Source organism: Mirounga angustirostris, unplaced genomic scaffold (genome assembly GCF_029215605.1).
Source record: "Mirounga angustirostris isolate CCGP_5_RB_7025 unplaced genomic scaffold, mMirAng1.0.hap1 SCAF_11, whole genome shotgun sequence".
Taxonomy (NCBI): domain Eukaryota; kingdom Metazoa; phylum Chordata; class Mammalia; order Carnivora; family Phocidae; genus Mirounga; species Mirounga angustirostris.
Genome location: NW_026991719.1, coordinates 58,037,061 through 58,054,126, shown reverse-complemented (window position 1 = coordinate 58,054,126; position 17,066 = coordinate 58,037,061). Strand labels below are relative to the sequence as shown.

Sequence of the window (17,066 nt, the reverse complement as noted above, 5' to 3'; positions counted from 1 at the left end):
TGTTGTGATCATGGCCAGGACAGCACACGCTGGCTGCTGAGCTCTCAGTAGATCATCCTCGGTCCTTTCTCCCTCAGTGGGTTTCGGGCATTATCGGAAGTACATCCCCTGCCCAAAGCATACAGTTGAATCCCCAGGGTCTCACACCAGGTTGACCCTCTCTGTACCCGCGGTTAATGCATTCAAACTAGGGGTAAATTTACAGATGATGTTTTGCCATGAGTTTTATACATTCCTCGTGTCTTTTTGCCTCTGTTTCTCCGGCACTACCACCTTTTGTGTTAGATAGATGTGTTCTCATATGCCCTTTGAGTCCTTTCTTCCAGGGCCCCACCCCCTGAGGCCTCAGAGCTTCCAGGGTGGCCCTTCGCTCCCTAGCAAGACCCAGCATGTGCCCTGTGCCGATAGATGCTACAGAGAATGCTCGCCGCCAAAGCCACAGGTGCCCCTCCCAGTGGAAGCCCTGATCTTCTCTCCATAACCTCGCTGGGGATATGCCAAGCCTGATAAGGGAGAGAAGAAATTATACGCCGAGGCAGTTGCACGACATAGCCGGTCTGTACTGGCAGGAGCAGGGGAAATATCCCTGGGATTGGATTTTGAGGGTGCCGGATCAAGAGGACGGGAAAGGGAAGACTGGATAAGCAGGTTTTACTGAGTGGGGGCACGGTGTCGTCCCACGGGATTTCCCATACTGGCAGGGACTCCAGGAGACGGAGTAAATTCACCACCAGAGTGGCCCTTCAAAGCTTTAAGGAAGTGATGGCCCACAGGGAGGGAAGCGCGAGTCCCTGCCTTGGACCAGCAGGTGGCAGAGGAAGGAACAAAGGGGTTGAGTGAGGCAGGCATGCTGGAACGGACAGAACCCGTGAGGCCAGGCACATGGCCAGACGGTTATGCTCCATGGGAGGGCCGAGAGGACACACCATTCACCAAAGCCATCGGGGGTGTTCTGGGGAGAGGGGGCCCCAGCATCACTAAGAAGCTCAGCGGCTGCTCCCCTCTGCAGACCGATGCAGATGACGGAAGGAAAATGGTCCCAGCCTGGGCCCATTCCCATCCATGGGAACGATGGAATTCTGACGTAACAGAGGGCAGGGGTGGCTTTTGATCAAGAGACTCCAGGAGACCAGGTCTGCAGTAACAACCGGCAAGGTCAGAGGGGCAGTTAAGAGTGCTTGACATGGGGTGCCTGGGTGGCTCAGATGGTGGAGCATCTGCCTTCAGCTCAGGTCATGATCCCGGGGTCCTGGGATCGAGCCCCACATCAGGCTCCTGGCTCAGCGGGGAGGCTGCTTCTCCCTCCCCCTCTCCCCCGCTCCCCAGCTCATGCAATCTCTCTCTGTATCTCTGTCAAATGAATATTTTTTTTTTATTTTAAAGATTTTATTTATTTATTTGACAGAGAGAGAGATCGCGAGAGCAGGAACACAAGCAGGGGGAGTGGGAGAGCGAGAAGCAGGCTTCCTGCCGAGCAGGGAGCCCGATGTGGGACTCGATCCCAGGACCCTGGGATCATGACCTGAGCCGAAGGCAGACGCTTAACGACTGAGCCACCCAGGCGCCCAAATGAATAAATTTTTTAAAAAATCTTTTTAAAAAAATTAAAAAAAAAGAGAGAGAGTGCTTGACAGGCACGGAGCTGAGAGGATGCTTCCGACAGCCTGGCTCCCTCGGGGTAATGACAGCCAGAAAAAGGCAAGAGAAAAGAGGGTGGTCGTCCCAGGGAAGAGTCACGATTTGTTGCTCAGTTCCCGGTCCGGAGCCGATTTTGAGACCGGCCCCACTGGCTGAAGAGGTGGGGGAGTCCTGAGGAAGAAGGGTCTGGAAACCAGGTGGTGAGTATACATACTGTTTATGATGCCACTGTCCTTCTCTACAGAAAAGGACTGCCCTTTCTCAGGTGACGGTGCCCTGGGGAAAGAGGAATACCCAGACGTGTCTAGGACTATCGGACACAGGGTCTGAGGTGACATTGATTCTGGAGCCCCTAAGTGTCACTGCGGGGCCTGGTTAGACTGGGGCTTAGGAGACCCTAGTAAATAAAAGAAGTTGAGGATAGGGATCCAGTCATGGACCAAGGCAGGGGTCACTTCTCCAGTCCACGGGTTGACAACTGATACACGTGGCACTTGGGGCAAAAACCCCCACATTGGGTCATTGGTCTGTGGGGTAAGAAGCTATCATGGTGGGGGAGGCCAAGTGGATCCTCTGACATAGGTCCCCACTGCAGACCGAACAGGTGAGCCAAAACCAGTATTGGATCCTGGCGAGGCTGAAGGGGGAGAGTTAGCAGAGATTATGGACACCAGTGGCGACCTATAGGATGCAACCAAAGAGGAGGTGGGAGAGCCCCAGGGATGAGGAGAGTGGGGAAGGTGTGAAAAGGCTCTAGGATTCTGTCTGTGGGGGAGAGGGACAAGGAGGCCTCCACTGGATCCATCGGCAATGTTTCCTAGGAGGGTGGTGGGTAGAGGAGATTCTGCTCTATCCTTCGTGATCCATTTTAGCATGTCTGAAATAGCACACCGTGACCTTAAGAGTCAATGGGAGAAGTGGGAGAGGGCGTTTTTCACACACAGGCAGGGATAGTGGGGGGCACACTTGAGGAGGAGGCTTATCGCAGACTTAGAGTGTACCCAGTCTCCCCTGCTCTGTAACCTTCTCCAGCACGACAGGCTTCTCAGGCGCAGACCCAGTGACACTGGGCCTTGGAGCTCACGCAGGCAAGGAGTGTTCAGGCACCCCAGGCCTCTCTTGGGGATCAGCCAGAGTAGGATGCAGGAAGGAGAGGCGAGGGGCAGACAGAGGAGCATGAATGGGAAAGAGAGGACGGAAAAGTATGGAAGGAACGGAGGGCCCTTCGAGTAGGAGCTGGGTGGCAAGCAAGGGAAATTCTAACACGCCAGGACCTCCCAGAAGCCAAGGGAGGGAGGGACCACTGCCCAGATATCAGGACTGCTCAACTCAGAGAAGCTGGGGACGGGTAGTTTCAGGAAAATCTGAGAGACAACTGGCGCCCCACCCCCACGGTCCCCACCACCATTAGGCCTACTTAGTTGTGCCTTGCTCCAGACCTTTCGACATACTTGTACGTACACCTCTACGTAGTCTCGATATAGGAGTGGCTCTTGTTTTATCTTCATTTCATTTCATTATTTACAAATGTGTGTCCAGCTCCACTGACCTCCAAATTGCTCTATTCAGTCACGAGGGTGCTTTGAAATCTGTGAACGTGGCCTCTCGCGTTCCTTTTGCCTGCCGCCTTTCAAGTCTTCGGGATGCACACACTTCCCGTTGCTTGTGTTCATTTCCTCACTGATGGGAATTTAGAGCGTTCCCAGTTTTTCTCATCACCAACGTCCTAGTGCACGTGTCCTTCCTTATCCGTTACATGAACGAGCGAGTCTCCAGGAGAAGTAGCCGGCAGCAGATTTGCTGGGTAGCAGAAGGAATGTGCGTCTTCTCTGCTTTAAGGTTTTCCGCTCAAAGCGACGACTCGGGAGCCACACTGCGTGCCTTTGATCCTGCCAGGGATCCCAGCAATCCTAATGACCTTGGGCGTGGGGCTGAACCTCTCAGTGCCCGTTTCCTCCCCTGGAAGAGGGCGGGAATAGTGGGTACCCCGACTCTAGGAGTGTCTTGTGGATGCGTGACTAGTCAACTACAGCGCTTACATGAAGGCCAGGCATGTAGTACCTCTTGTGTAAGTTGCTTTGCATTGATTCTGCTAAATACCCTCCCAAAGGGCTGTTCTGCGCCGCCCCCACCCCCACCCCCAGCCCCAGCAGTGGGCAAAAGCACCGGTTTGCTCACAGCCGCTCCCGCCCTTGGAATGGTTCAGGTCTTTGATCGTCGAAAGTCTGGTGTGTGAACACCGATTTGAGGTTTTAGTTCGCACCTCCGGGATTCGTGATGGTGCGCGACTTTTGGTGTGTGCACTGGCCACTGGGATTCCCTCCTTTTTGAATTGCCTCGGAGAGGAGGAGGGGCCGGGAGGAGGGGGGCAAAGCCCAGCCCGTGCGCCAAACCCGCCTGCCAATAAAGTTCCCTGGGCACAGAGCCACGGACCAATCTGATCGCCCAACGCGGTCGAGGGGTTGTGACAGACCCAAAGGCACGTAAGTATGACAACGTTTGCTCTCGGACCCTTCGCGGGGCAAGTATGCCACCCGTCCCCCGATGGCTGACTGCGGGCTTCCCGTGCCCCCTTGCCCATCGGGTGCTAAGTGCCGCGGTGGAACAGAAGCCGGCGAAGCCTCTGTGCGCTAGGTGCCTCACCTCCATCCCGACCTGTCGTCCCCACGACCCCGGAGACAGGTGCCGGCACACCGGGCTCGGCGGATGGGGAAGACGGAGGCTCAGAGCCGTGACTCCAAGTGGAGAGCAGGTTCCGGCCCAGGGGCGGCGGGACCCGGACAGCCGGACCAACGCCCGGACTCGCGGACACCCAGCCCGCGACCGGCTCCAGGGCGAACCAAAGGACCTCGACCCCATTGGTTGGGGCCTCGAGGGGCGGGCCAACAAGGGGCTCACTGGTTGGCGGGGGGCGGACCAATGAGGAGGCCGCGGCGCAGGCGTCAGAAGCGCGCACAGAGCCGCGCGCGTTGTTTGAGGCGATCGCGTGCGGTGCCTGTGGCGCCCGCCTGCGTCGCCAGGAGGCCTCGCGGCTCCCGTCGCACGTCGCGCGCCAATCGCCTGGCGCCTCTCCGCTCTGGCCTGTCGCGCCGGGACCAGGGCGATCGTCTCCCTCGAGCCCGGGCTGCGCGGCGTGGCCGGCATGAGCGCTCAGGAGGAGGGGTCTGTCTGGGGAGCGGGTTTGGGCCCGGAGGGCGGGGGGCAGGCCAGCGTCCTCCCCGCCGGCCCCCGGGCCCCGCGGGCCCCGGCACGAGGTCTGGATCTGGGGCCGCCGCCCAGCGGCGAGGGCGAGGGCGAGGGCGAGGGCGAGGGCGAGGGCGGGTTCCCAGACGCCGAGGGCTTCGAGTCCGAGCGGGAAGTGATGGAAGCGGGAGGGCGGGTGCTGTGGGGCCGCGAAGGCCGCCCCGGCTCCCCGGCCGCCGACGAGGGGGACGCCCCGGACTACGCGTGCCACCTCGCCGACGAGTCCGCGGCGGCCAGGGCGCAGCAGCTGACAGACCGCGAGGCCCTGGGCCTGCGGAGAAACCCGTCCCCGGAGAGCTGCGGCGCGGAGGCGTCGGGCGGTTGGGCCGGCGTCGAGGCAGGGCCCAGTGGGCGAGGCGCGCTCGCCCTGGGCCGCGTGGAGTCGCGGCCGCCTTCCGCCGCCCGGCTGCACGTCGGTGGGCCCGAGGGGGGCCGGGCCTGGGGGAACCCGACAGGAGGCGCCAAGGGCCCGTCGACCGTGCGGGTGGATCGCCAGCGGCCCGCGGCCGCCGAAGGCCCCGGCGGGCTGCCCTCCGACCCCGAGTCCTCAGATGAGTTCAGCGAGATACAGCTGATGAGGGTGAGCATTTACTCCAAAGAAGGCGGCCCAGCCAAGCCCAACAGCCCCGAGGATCCCGGGGACACAGCCAGACACGCGAATTTCCACGTCAGGGAGAATTTCCTTCCCGTGCCGGGCCCTTTCCTGACCTCCGCTGCCCGAGGGTTCACTTCGGTAGTGGAGAGGCCGGCCGTCGGAGAGCTGGACATCTCCTCCTCTAAGAAAATGCCAAGTGTGGTCTGGGGGAAGGGGGAGAGCAGGCCCAGCTACCGGGGAGCTGCTGCTGTTGCTGCTGCTGCAGGCGGCCTGCCCCAGGCCCCCTCGAGGAGGAAGGCGGCCCAGGAGAAGAAATGCCCAGGGGGGGCCTCAAAAGTGGCCCTGGGCAAAAGCTTCCCTTCCTGGGGGCAGAGAGTGTCGGCTGCTCCCCTGGAACCAGCCACCTTCCCCCCAATCTCCGGTGTCCCGCTGCTTGGGAGGTCCAAGAGGTATTCCTTGGTCCCTTCGGGACCCAAACAGTCCAAGCACGCGGGCGCCGCCGGCAAGAAATCTGTGGCCAGGAGGACGCGGGGGGCCGAGGTGGCGGCCGCTGCGGGAGAAGGCAGTGACTCGAACAGAGACGCGGTCCTCCCAAAGGGCCAAGTGAGTAGGCCATGCTCCTCCTCTCTGGGTGCCCTTCCCCTCCCCCTCTGCCCACTTCTTTACCCATGCTCCCTCTGTCCCTACTTCAGGGGCTGCCGTGGGTGCCCCTGGGTCACTGGGACCACGGGCACGCCAGATCGCGTCGTGGGTCGTCTTCGCAGGGGCAGACATTAACCTAGGGTAGCAGTGCGTGTGTGCCCGCCACCATTCCGGACCCTTGGCCCGTTTCCTGCCTCCTTCCCCCAGGGAGGGGCCGCGATGAAGGGAGGGCTGGTAGCTGATTTCCAGGCTTGGTCCACGAACCTTCAGTCTTCAGACGCCTGGGCTTTGTCAGTGCCCTGCTCTGCTCCCTGGCTCAGCTCTGCCTCCTGGCCCGGGGCTGACTGAGGGAGGAACCGCCAGCCAGACCAGCCTCTGAGTTCCCCTCCCTATTCCCTGCCTCACCCCAGCTGCTACACGCACGTGCACACGTGTGCACGCCTACCCACACTCACACGCGCGCGCGCACTCACACACGCGCGCGCACACCACATCCCACATCCCAAGTCCAGGTCGGTGAGAAATTTTTCTTTTAGCTTCCAACACGGAGGCCAGGCCCATCTTCGTGCATGCATCGCAGGGTGTGCAGCAGCGGCGACCTCCACACCAGAGCCCCCCGAGTTCCAGGAAGCTCGGAGCCCTTGGCCCTGAGCCAGGGAGATGTCCTGCACAGAGGGCCTGCCCTCGCCGGTGAGTCTTGTGGGTGTCACAGGAGCGCGGGGGGGGGGGGGGGGGATGAGGAGGGAACCCTCTGGCTCCGGCTCTGCTGGGGGCCCAGCTTTGTTCCCCGCGTCCCTCCCTCCCAGGGCAGCTTCTCCCACGGGAAATGGGGTCTCGACGGACCGGCCTTAAGCCACATCCTCCCCCGCGTGGGGTTTGTGCAGCAGGGGTTCTGCGTGGCAGCGCCCCAAACTGCAGCCCCGGACGTAGACCTTCCGCAGAGCAGAGCCTCAGATTCTGTTCCGTCCTGCTTGGCCACGTTGCTCGTCCCGGGCGCTGGCCGTGCTGCCGCTCTGGGAGAGTCCAAGCCAGAGCCCCAGTCCCGGGGCGGGGGGGAACCCACCTTCAAGGATGGGCTGCCCCTGGGGGGCAGGGGGGACGGGCCCGAGGGAAGGTTGCAGCTGCTGCCAGAGCAGGGGCCACTTGCGGCCAGCAGAGGGTGGTGCCGCCTCACGTTCCACCCCGCGGAGGCCCTTTGCAGCTCCCTGGGGGCCTGGGAAGCTGGGTCGGACGTCCTGTCCCTCGCAGGTGACCAGGAGCCGCCGGGCCAGCCCGCAAGGCCCGGAAGGCAGCAGGAACCACCGGCTGGCGCACAGGGCTGTCTGCGGGTAACGCTCCCCGGGGCTCCTAGGAATGCGGGCCCGAACCGGAGGGTGGGATCCAGGTCCGGGCTACACTGACATAGGTGTTCCCCCCTCCCGTCGGCTCCCTGCACAGGGAAGGCGCCCCCTTTCCACTGAGGAGCCTGTGCGGGTCTAGCCACTGGGCCTGGGGCCGTAGTGCCCGTGGGAGAGGGGGAGGTCGAGGAGAGGAAGCCAGAGGGTACTAATGGTTTGTGTCTCTCCCTCTCTGCTGTCTGCGGGCCTAGTGTCTGGTGCTACAGAGGGAAATAGACGACCTTAAAGAGCAGCTTGGTATGAGGAACCTCGGTCCGGGCCGGGTTGGGGCAGAGGCAGGCTGGGGGGCTGGGGGGTCCTTGGTGCGGGACCCAGGATGGGCTGCAGGTGCAGGCGGCCTCCCAGGGACCAGCATTCCTGTGGGGACAGGACCTGGCAGGCCTGGCCCGGAGCCTGCTGTGCGTGTGCAGCTGGGTGTGTGCACGAACGGGGAAGCCCTGCCTCGACTGCGTGCGCGCTCTGCCGGCGCCAACAGGTCCCAGAGGTCTCCCTCTTTTAGGACCTTTGCAGATGCCTCCTTCATTTTCCCGTTAAGTGCTCCTTGATACGGCTTGCAAGGCGTGCGTGCGTGCGCGCGTGTATGTGTGCGTGTGTGCGCAAGCATGTGCGTGTGTGCATGTGCGCATGTGTGCATGTTTCTGAACGTGTGCATGTGTGCACGCGCACTGTGTGCGCACGCTGTTGCGTGTGTGTGCGTGCATGCATATGCGTGTGTGTGCGTGTGCGCGTGTGTGTGCGTTTACACAAGCGTGTGTGTACGTGTGCGTTTGTGCGTGTGTGTGTGTCTGTTCCATAGGCTGAACGAGTCCGATGTGCCCCAAAGCTGGAGAAGTGCTGGCCGCAGTTTGTTCCCTTAGAGGACGTGTCCATAGGGAATTGAGGTGGTGGGTGAGGGAGTCAGGCCCGGGGCTGGAGGGGGTCTCGGGGCGCAGGGCTCGGCGGTTCCCCGCGGGGTCGGGGCCCGGGCTTCTCTCGCCCCGTGTCTGGAGGGCGTGCTGACGCCTGTCTCTGTTGCAGCGGCCATGCAGTCCCTGACTGACAAGGGCCAGAGCCTGTGAAGGGAGCGTGACACACCCCGCTGCCCTTTGCATGGCCGTGGCTGGCGGCAGGGCCGGGGGCTGGCCCTGGCTCGGGCTCTTCCCGGACCCTGCGCTGTCGGGCCGGCTGCGCCCAGCATCTCTGTCCCAGAGGGGCAGCTGGTGCCTTCGGAGCCGGGGAGCTGCGGCCAAGCCGGTTCCCTCCTGCCCGCCCTCAGCCAAGGCTTCCTCTCCCTGTTCTTCTGCCCCCCTCCCCGCCCCAGTTCACAGCAGTTTCAAATTAAAGTACCTCTCAGGTCTGTGGTCTGCCCTCTCTGTGGGGTGTGGGGGGGGTGCCGGGCCGGGGATGGGAGAGGGGCGGGGCGGGGCAGGGAGCTGCTCCCTGTCACAGCCTTTTCCAGAACAGGACCTCCGGGGTCATGTGGTAGGCCTTGCCCTTGCGGGGAGTGTGGGCCGGCCTGTGCTAGGAGCCCTGCCATCCCGCCCGCAGCGTGCCCCCCACCCCACTCTGGGATCAGTGTGAGCATGTGCTCCCTTTCCCCCCGCGGGCCGCCTTTGGTTTCTCCCCTCATCTCCCCCTCTTTTTGGGTCCCGGACTCCCCGTCCATCTCCGTTCTCCCCCCTGCCCCCTCGCCTTGCAGCAGGAACCCGGGGCCCCTTCCAGAACTGCAGTCGCCCTTCCCTTCCCTCCTTGGGATCGCTGTCCTGCTCTTGCCGGCACCCCCCCCCCCCCCGCCCCGCTCTGCCATCTGAGCGTCCCTGATCACTCCCGGGGCTTGCCCTCGCTGGCCTTCCCTGCCCCTATGCTTCAACCCGGGGTAAAGAGCACACTTGAGCTCCTCTTGCCCCTTCCTTCCTGGGCCCAGTCCCCTCGGCGGAGTCCTTCCCTCCCTCTGCTGCCACCGCGCACAAGGACCCCTGGCCCGGAAACTGGCGCATCCTCCCCCTCTCCTCAAGTTTCTCTAAATCTGGTAGGTAGTTACCTACCTGGCAGGTAGTTACCAGGACTACAACCTGGCAGGAGCACATTTCCACCGAGCACCGTCCAATCATGTGAAGGGTGCGCCCGGGATCACGCACGTGACAGCTCACATGGCCACCTGACACCCCCAACGTGCCGGCCAGCCAAACCCAGCAAACATCGGCGACAGTCGCCCCACCTTAAGGTCAGCTGAGTAGCAAGCGGAATTACATCTGCAACCTTCACCCCATCGCCGCCATGCAAGGTAACATACGAGCGGATTCCAGGAACTAGGACATGGACACCTCTGGGGACCATTCCTCTGCCCACCACGCCCAGCTCCGTGTCCAGGGCTCACCTCCTCCTGCCCACCTTGGGTGTGCCCATTCCCCCCAAGCATCTGAGAAAGGCTGGCCGCTGGTGGGCGTGGCGCTGGTGCTGGAGCTGGAGGTGGTAGAGAGGGAGGCATCTGGCCCGGAGCTGGGCAGGCAGCAGAACGAGGCAGGATGGGGCCTAGGGCTCCCCAGGCCCGCCGCCACTGCCTCCCTGGCTAAGAGGAGGCGTGAGGGGGAAGGCAAAAGGGGCACACTACAGGAGGGCAGGGGACCCACCTCCTCCTTCCCCCTGGGACCCACATGTCCTCCCTTAATCTGCGCCTCACCGTCTCCACTCACTTCCTCCTGGGACGGAAAGGTGCCCAGCCACAGCCCGCGATATATGCGTTTACATGACCTGGGGCTGCTTGGTCTGAATATGCGACCGGGATCGCGTGCTCAGAGGAGGGAAGGGAGGCCAGCAAAACTGCTCAGCCATGATTGTGATCATGTCCTCCCCAGTCCCCTTCTCTCCTTCCTCACGCTGGCCACCATGGCTCTGTGGTCCCTGGGGGGTGTGGGTGCTGGACTTCTCCCCAGTCACAACCTGCCCGCCTGTCTGCCCGCGGACACCCCGGCTGAAGGTCTCTCCCAAACACATTCAGTCAGACCACAGCGCAACATGATACCCCGCCAAGAGAGAACCACAGGGTCCAGGTGAAGGCTGGAGCCTCAGCATCCAAGCCCACCTTCTCAAGTGAGGGGTTTGGAGGGGAAGATTGAGTCCCACGAATGTCCTTTTCCAGGCTGAGCTCTGTGCTTGTCCCACCCCGTGCGGGATGGTCTGGCCACCTGAGTTCATGGCACAGGGCCCCGAGGAAGGCAGGCTGAGAAGGGGGGGGTGTGTGGGGAACCAGGTCGGCCCAATTTTCCATGGGGAAGCCACTCTCTACTTCCCATCCTCACTGCGCCCATCCTGCCCCTGTCCCCGTTAGCTCCTGGCAGAGCAGTCTCCTGAACGAGCTCCCTGCTGCTAAGATGAGGCCTGCGCCAGCCCCTCTGAGGCAGCCTTCCCTGCCACTGTCCTTCCTTCAACACACACGGGAGGGCTCAGAGCTCAGAGTATCACAGAGTCGGATCCACAGCCTCCTCTGCGGGCTCCCAATTGAGCATCCCCGCACCCTGTCCGGGGTCTGGGGACTTCCACGACAGTCCCCTCCTGATGAGGGAATGTAACAGCACCCCCTGAAAGATAGATCCGCCCCTTGCTTCTGCTCATTCAGTATCTTACCGGTTCTTGACCACAGTCTCCCCCCTTTACTCCCTGACTCACACCGCTCTCCCCCCAGGGACATTATCCCTGATTAATTTTATTCACACACACTCACACCCACAGGTGAACAAACGCACACACCAACCTTGACCGTTCTGGGGACCATCGACCCTCCCCCCACCCAGGCTTCTGTGCGTGAAACACCCGGTCTCTCGGGAAGGGTGTCTGGTCTGGCAGAAGCGACCCTCACCTCCCTCAGACCCAGATCTGTCCCTCTGAGTCTCAGGCCAGCACAGCCCTGGGTCCCGGCTGAAGGAAGGAAGCCATCCCCACCCGTCAGCGAGGGGGAAATGGAACACGGAGTCAGACGAAATCTCCCGTGGCCTGAAGGGACAGTCAGGGAGCCGGAGCGGGGACACGGAAATAGCGCTTCCGGAAAAACCTGGGTCATGGTGGTGGTCGAACAGCATTGGAAGGGGACCAGGCAGGCACATCGAGACACATCAGGCACCCTTGCCATGGAAGCGGGCGGCCACTTTCCGACCAAGGGTCCGGAGACGAGCAGGCAGGAGGCGGGGGGTGGGGGGGAGGTGGCTTGCACACGAGGGATAGGAGGACTCTGATGGCTAGACCATCCGTTTCCGGCCGCTGGTGGGCAGTTTGCCCCAGGGTGGCCCAGAGCCCCCACAAGCCTCGACGCCCCCACCTCCAGCCCAGAGACCGACCTGTGCTTTTGCCCTGTTCCCCGTACCTCCCCTCTGGCTCTGCACCCCACTGGGCTGTGACTTCTGTGACTTCTGCCTCCACCCCGCCACCGCCACCGAACCCAAGGAGGGAGAAGTGAGGCCCTGGAATCCCAGTGTCAAGGCCCAGGGCTAAAGAGGAGAGGGGGAGGACGCGCCAGTTTCCGGGCCAGGGGTCCTTGTGCGCGGTGGCAGCAGAGGGAGGGAAGGACTCCGCCGAGGGGACTGGGCCCAGGAAGGAAGGGGCAAGAGGAGCTCAAGTGTGCTCTTTACCCCGGGTTGAAGCACAGGGGCAGGGAAGGCCAGCGAGGGCAAGCCCCGGGAGTGATCAGGGACGCTCAGATGGCAGAGCGGGGGGGGGGGGGGGCGGGAAGAGCAGGACAGCGATCCCAAGGAGGGAAGGGAAGGGGGACTGCAGTTCTGGAAGGGGCCCCGGGTTCCTGCTGCAAGGCGAGGGGGCAGGGGGGAGAACGGAGATGGACGGGGAGTCCGGGACCCAAAAAGAGGGGGAGATGAGGGGAGAAACCAAAGGCGGCCCGCGGGGGGAAAGGGAGCACATGCTCACACTGATCCCAGAGTGGGGTGGGGGGCACGCTGCGGGCGGGATGGCAGGGCTCCTAGCACAGGCCGGCCCACACTCCCCGCAAGGGCAAGGCCTACCACATGACCCCGGAGGTCCTGTTCTGGAAAAGGCTGTGACAGGGAGCAGCTCCCTGCCCCGCCCCGCCCCTCTCCCATCCCCGGCCCGGCACCCCCCCCACACCCCACAGAGAGGGCAGACCACAGACCTGAGAGGTACTTTAATTTGAAACTGCTGTGAACTGGGGCGGGGAGGGGGGCAGAAGAACAGGGAGAGGAAGCCTTGGCTGAGGGCGGGCAGGAGGGAACCGGCTTGGCCGCAGCTCCCCGGCTCCGAAGGCACCAGCTGCCCCTCTGGGACAGAGATGCTGGGCGCAGCCGGCCCGACAGCGCAGGGTCCGAGAAGAGCCCGAGCCAGGGCCAGCCCCCGGCCCTGCCGCCAGCCACGGCCATGCAAAGGGCAGCGGGGTGTGTCACGCTCCCTTCACAGGCTCTGGCCCTTGTCAGTCAGGGACTGCATGGCCGCTGCAACAGAGACAGGCGTCAGCACGCCCTCCAGACACGGGGCGAGAGAAGCCCGGGCCCCGACCCCGCGGGGAACCGCCGAGCCCTGCGCCCCGAGACCCCCTCCAGCCCCGGGCCTGACTCCCTCACCCACCACCTCAATTCCCTATGGACACGTCCTCTAAGGGAACAAACTGCAGCCAGCACTTTCCAGCTTTGGGGCACATCGGACTCGTTCAGCCTATGGAACAGACACACACACACGCACAAACGCACACGTACACACACGCTTGTGTAAACGCGCACAGTACACACATGCATATGCATGCACGCACACACGCAACAGCGTGCGCACACACGCAACAGCGTGCGCACACAGTGCGCGTGCACACATGCACACGTCCAGAAACATGCACACATGCGCACATGCACACACGCACATGCTTGCGCACACACGCACACATACACGCGCGCACGCACGCACGCCTTGCAAGCCGTATCAAGGAGCACTTAACGGGAAAATGAAGGAGGCATCTGCAAAGGTCCTAAAAGAGGGAGACCTCTGGGACCTGTTGGCGCCGGCAGAGCGCGCACGCAGTCGAGGCAGGGCTTCCCCGTTCGTGCACACACCCAGCTGCACACGCACAGCAGGCTCCGGGCCAGGCCTGCCAGGTCCTGTCCCCACAGGAATGCTGGTCCCTGGGAGGCCGCCTGCACCTGCAGCCCATCCTGGGTCCCGCACCAAGGACCCCCCAGCCCCCCAGCCTGCCTCTGCCCCAACCCGGCCCGGACCGAGGTTCCTCATACCAAGCTGCTCTTTAAGGTCGTCTATTTCCCTCTGTAGCACCAGACACTAGGCCCGCAGACAGCAGAGAGGGAGAGACACAAACCATTAGTACCCTCTGGCTTCCTCTCCTCGACCTCCCCCTCTCCCACGGGCACTACGGCCCCAGGCCCAGTGGCTAGACCCGCACAGGCTCCTCAGTGGAAAGGGGGCGCCTTCCCTGTGCAGGGAGCCGACGGGAGGGGGGAACACCTATGTCAGTGTAGCCCGGACCTGGATCCCACCCTCCGGTTCGGGCCCGCATTCCTAGGAGCCCCGGGGAGCGTTACCCGCAGACAGCCCTGTGCGCCAGCCGGTGGTTCCTGCTGCCTTCCGGGCCTTGCGGGCTGGCCCGGCGGCTCCTGGTCACCTGCGAGGGACAGGACGTCCGACCCAGCTTCCCAGGCCCCCAGGGAGCTGCAAAGGGCCTCCGCGGGGTGGAACGTGAGGCGGCACCACCCTCTGCTGGCCGCAAGTGGCCCCTGCTCTGGCAGCAGCTGCAACCTTCCCTCGGGCCCGTCCCCCCTGCCCCCCAGGGGCAGCCCATCCTTGAAGGTGGGTTCCCCCCCGCCCCGGGACTGGGGCTCTGGCTTGGACTCTCCCAGAGCGGCAGCACGGCCAGCGCCCGGGACGAGCAACGTGGCCAAGCAGGACGGAACAGAATCTGAGGCTCTGCTCTGCGGAAGGTCTACGTCCGGGGCTGCAGTTTGGGGCGCTGCCACGCAGAACCCCTGCTGCACAAACCCCACGCGGGGGAGGATGTGGCTTAAGGCCGGTCCGTCGAGACCCCATTTCCCGTGGGAGAAGCTGCCCTGGGAGGGAGGGACGCGGGGAACAAAGCTGGGCCCCCAGCAGAGCCGGAGCCAGAGGGTTCCCTCCTCATCCCCCCCCCCCCCCCCCCGCGCTCCTGTGACACCCACAAGACTCACCGGCGAGGGCAGGCCCTCTGTGCAGGACATCTCCCTGGCTCAGGGCCAAGGGCTCCGAGCTTCCTGGAACTCGGGGGGCTCTGGTGTGGAGGTCGCCGCTGCTGCACACCCTGCGATGCATGCACGAAGATGGGCCTGGCCTCCGTGTTGGAAGCTAAAAGAAAAATTTCTCACCGACCTGGACTTGGGATGTGGGATGTGGTGTGCGCGCGCGTGTGTGAGTGCGCGCGCGCGTGTGAGTGTGGGTAGGCGTGCACACGTGTGCACGTGCGTGTAGCAGCTGGGGTGAGGCAGGGAATAGGGAGGGGAACTCAGAGGCTGGTCTGGCTGGCGCTTCCTCCCTCAGTCAGCCCCGGGCCAGGAGGCAGAGCTGAGCCAGGGAGCAGAGCAGGGCACTGACAAAGCCCAGGCGTCTGAAGACTGAAGGTTCGTGGACCAAGCCTGGAAATCAGCTACCAGCCCTCCCTTCATCGCGGCCCCTCCCTGGGGGAAGGAGGCAGGAAACGGGCCAAGGGTCCGGAATGGTGGCGGGCACACACGCACTGCTACCCTAGGTTAATGTCTGCCCCTGCGAAGACGACCCACGACGCGATCTGGCGTGCCCGTGGTCCCAGTGACCCAGGGGCACCCACGGCAGCCCCTGAAGTAGGGACAGAGGGAGCATGGGTAAAGAAGTGGGCAGAGGGGGAGGGGAAGGGCACCCAGAGAGGAGGAGCATGGCCTACTCACTTGGCCCTTTGGGAGGACCGCGTCTCTGTTCGAGTCACTGCCTTCTCCCGCAGCGGCCGCCACCTCGGCCCCCCGCGTCCTCCTGGCCACAGATTTCTTGCCGGCGGCGCCCGCGTGCTTGGACTGTTTGGGTCCCGAAGGGACCAAGGAATACCTCTTGGACCTCCCAAGCAGCGGGACACCGGAGATTGGGGGGAAGGTGGCTGGTTCCAGGGGAGCAGCCGACACTCTCTGCCCCCAGGAAGGGAAGCTTTTGCCCAGGGCCACTTTTGAGGCCCCCCCTGGGCATTTCTTCTCCTGGGCCGCCTTCCTCCTCGAGGGGGCCTGGGGCAGGCCGCCTGCAGCAGCAGCAACAGCAGCAGCTCCCCGGTAGCTGGGCCTGCTCTCCCCCTTCCCCCAGACCACACTTGGCATTTTCTTAGAGGAGGAGATGTCCAGCTCTCCGACGGCCGGCCTCTCCACTACCGAAGTGAACCCTCGGGCAGCGGAGGTCAGGAAAGGGCCCGGCACGGGAAGGAAATTCTCCCTGACGTGGAAATTCGCGTGTCTGGCTGTGTCCCCGGGATCCTCGGGGCTGTTGGGCTTGGCTGGGCCGCCTTCTTTGGAGTAAATGCTCACCCTCATCAGCTGTATCTCGCTGAACTCATCTGAGGACTCGGGGTCGGAGGGCAGCCCGCCGGGGCCTTCGGCGGCCGCGGGCCGCTGGCGATCCACCCGCACGGTCGACGGGCCCTTGGCGCCTCCTGTCGGGTTCCCCCAGGCCCGGCCCCCCTCGGGCCCACCGACGTGCAGCCGGGCGGCGGAAGGCGGCCGCGACTCCACGCGGCCCAGGGCGAGCGCGCCTCGCCCACTGGGCCCTGCCTCGACGCCGGCCCAACCGCCCGACGCCTCCGCGCCGCAGCTCTCCGGGGACGGGTTTCTCCGCAGGCCCAGGGCCTCGCGGTCTGTCAGCTGCTGCGCCCTGGCCGCCGCGGACTCGTCGGCGAGGTGGCACGCGTAGTCCGGGGCGTCCCCCTCGTCGGCGGCCGGGGAGCCGGGGCGGCCTTCGCGGCCCCACAGCACCCGCCCTCCCGCTTCCATCACTTCCCGCTCGGACTCGAAGCCCTCGGCGTCTGGGAACCCGCCCTCGCCCTCGCCCTCGCCCTCGCCCTCGCCCTCGCCGCTGGGCGGCGGCCCCAGATCCAGACCTCGTGCCGGGGCCCGCGGGGCCCGGGGGCCGGCGGGGAGGACGCTGGCCTGCCCCCCGCCCTCCGGGCCCAAACCCGCTCCCCAGACAGACCCCTCCTCCTGAGCGCTCATGCCGGCCACGCCGCGCAGCCCGGGCTCGAGGGAGACGATCGCCCTGGTCCCGGCGCGACAGGCCAGAGCGGAGAGGCGCCAGGCGATTGGCGCGCGACGTGCGACGGGAGCCGCGAGGCCTCCTGGCGACGCAGGCGGGCGCCACAGGCACCGCACGCGATCGCCTCAAACAACGCGCGCGGCTCTGTGCGCGCTTCTGACGCCTGCGCCGCGGCCTCCTCATTGGTCCGCCCCCCGCCAACCAGTGAGCCCCTTGTTGGCCCGCCCCTCGAGGCCCCAACCAATGGGGTCGAGGTCCTTTGGTTCGCCCTGGAGCCGGTCGCGGGCTGGGTGTCCGCGAGTCCGGGCGTTGGTCCGGCT

At 64.1% G+C, this 17,066-nt stretch overlaps 2 protein-coding genes across 2 annotated transcripts; one reads left to right on the top strand and one right to left on the bottom strand.

Annotated features, from left to right (window-relative positions):
- The first annotated feature begins 4,780 nt into the window (after positions 1 to 4,780).
- On the top strand, positions 4,781 to 11,191 carry LOC135361865 (uncharacterized protein CXorf49 homolog). Its single transcript, XM_064573590.1, has 5 exons — positions 4,781 to 6,079; positions 9,528 to 9,612; positions 9,719 to 9,778; positions 9,911 to 9,966; positions 11,177 to 11,191. The coding sequence occupies exons 1-5, from the start codon at positions 4,781 to 4,783 to the stop codon at positions 11,189 to 11,191; spliced, it is 1,515 nt and encodes a 504-aa protein (XP_064429660.1).
- A 1,715-nt stretch (positions 11,192 to 12,906) lies between these two features.
- LOC123842529 (uncharacterized protein CXorf49 homolog) lies at positions 12,907 to 16,706 on the bottom strand. The gene is made up of 5 exons (XM_064573589.1): positions 15,408 to 16,706; positions 14,679 to 14,832; positions 14,040 to 14,119; positions 13,734 to 13,779; positions 12,907 to 12,947 (listed from the first exon to the last, which is right to left on the bottom strand). Exons 1-5 carry the CDS (start codon positions 16,704 to 16,706, stop codon positions 12,907 to 12,909), a joined length of 1,620 nt encoding a protein of 539 aa, XP_064429659.1.
- Positions 16,707 to 17,066: the final 360 nt, after the last annotated feature.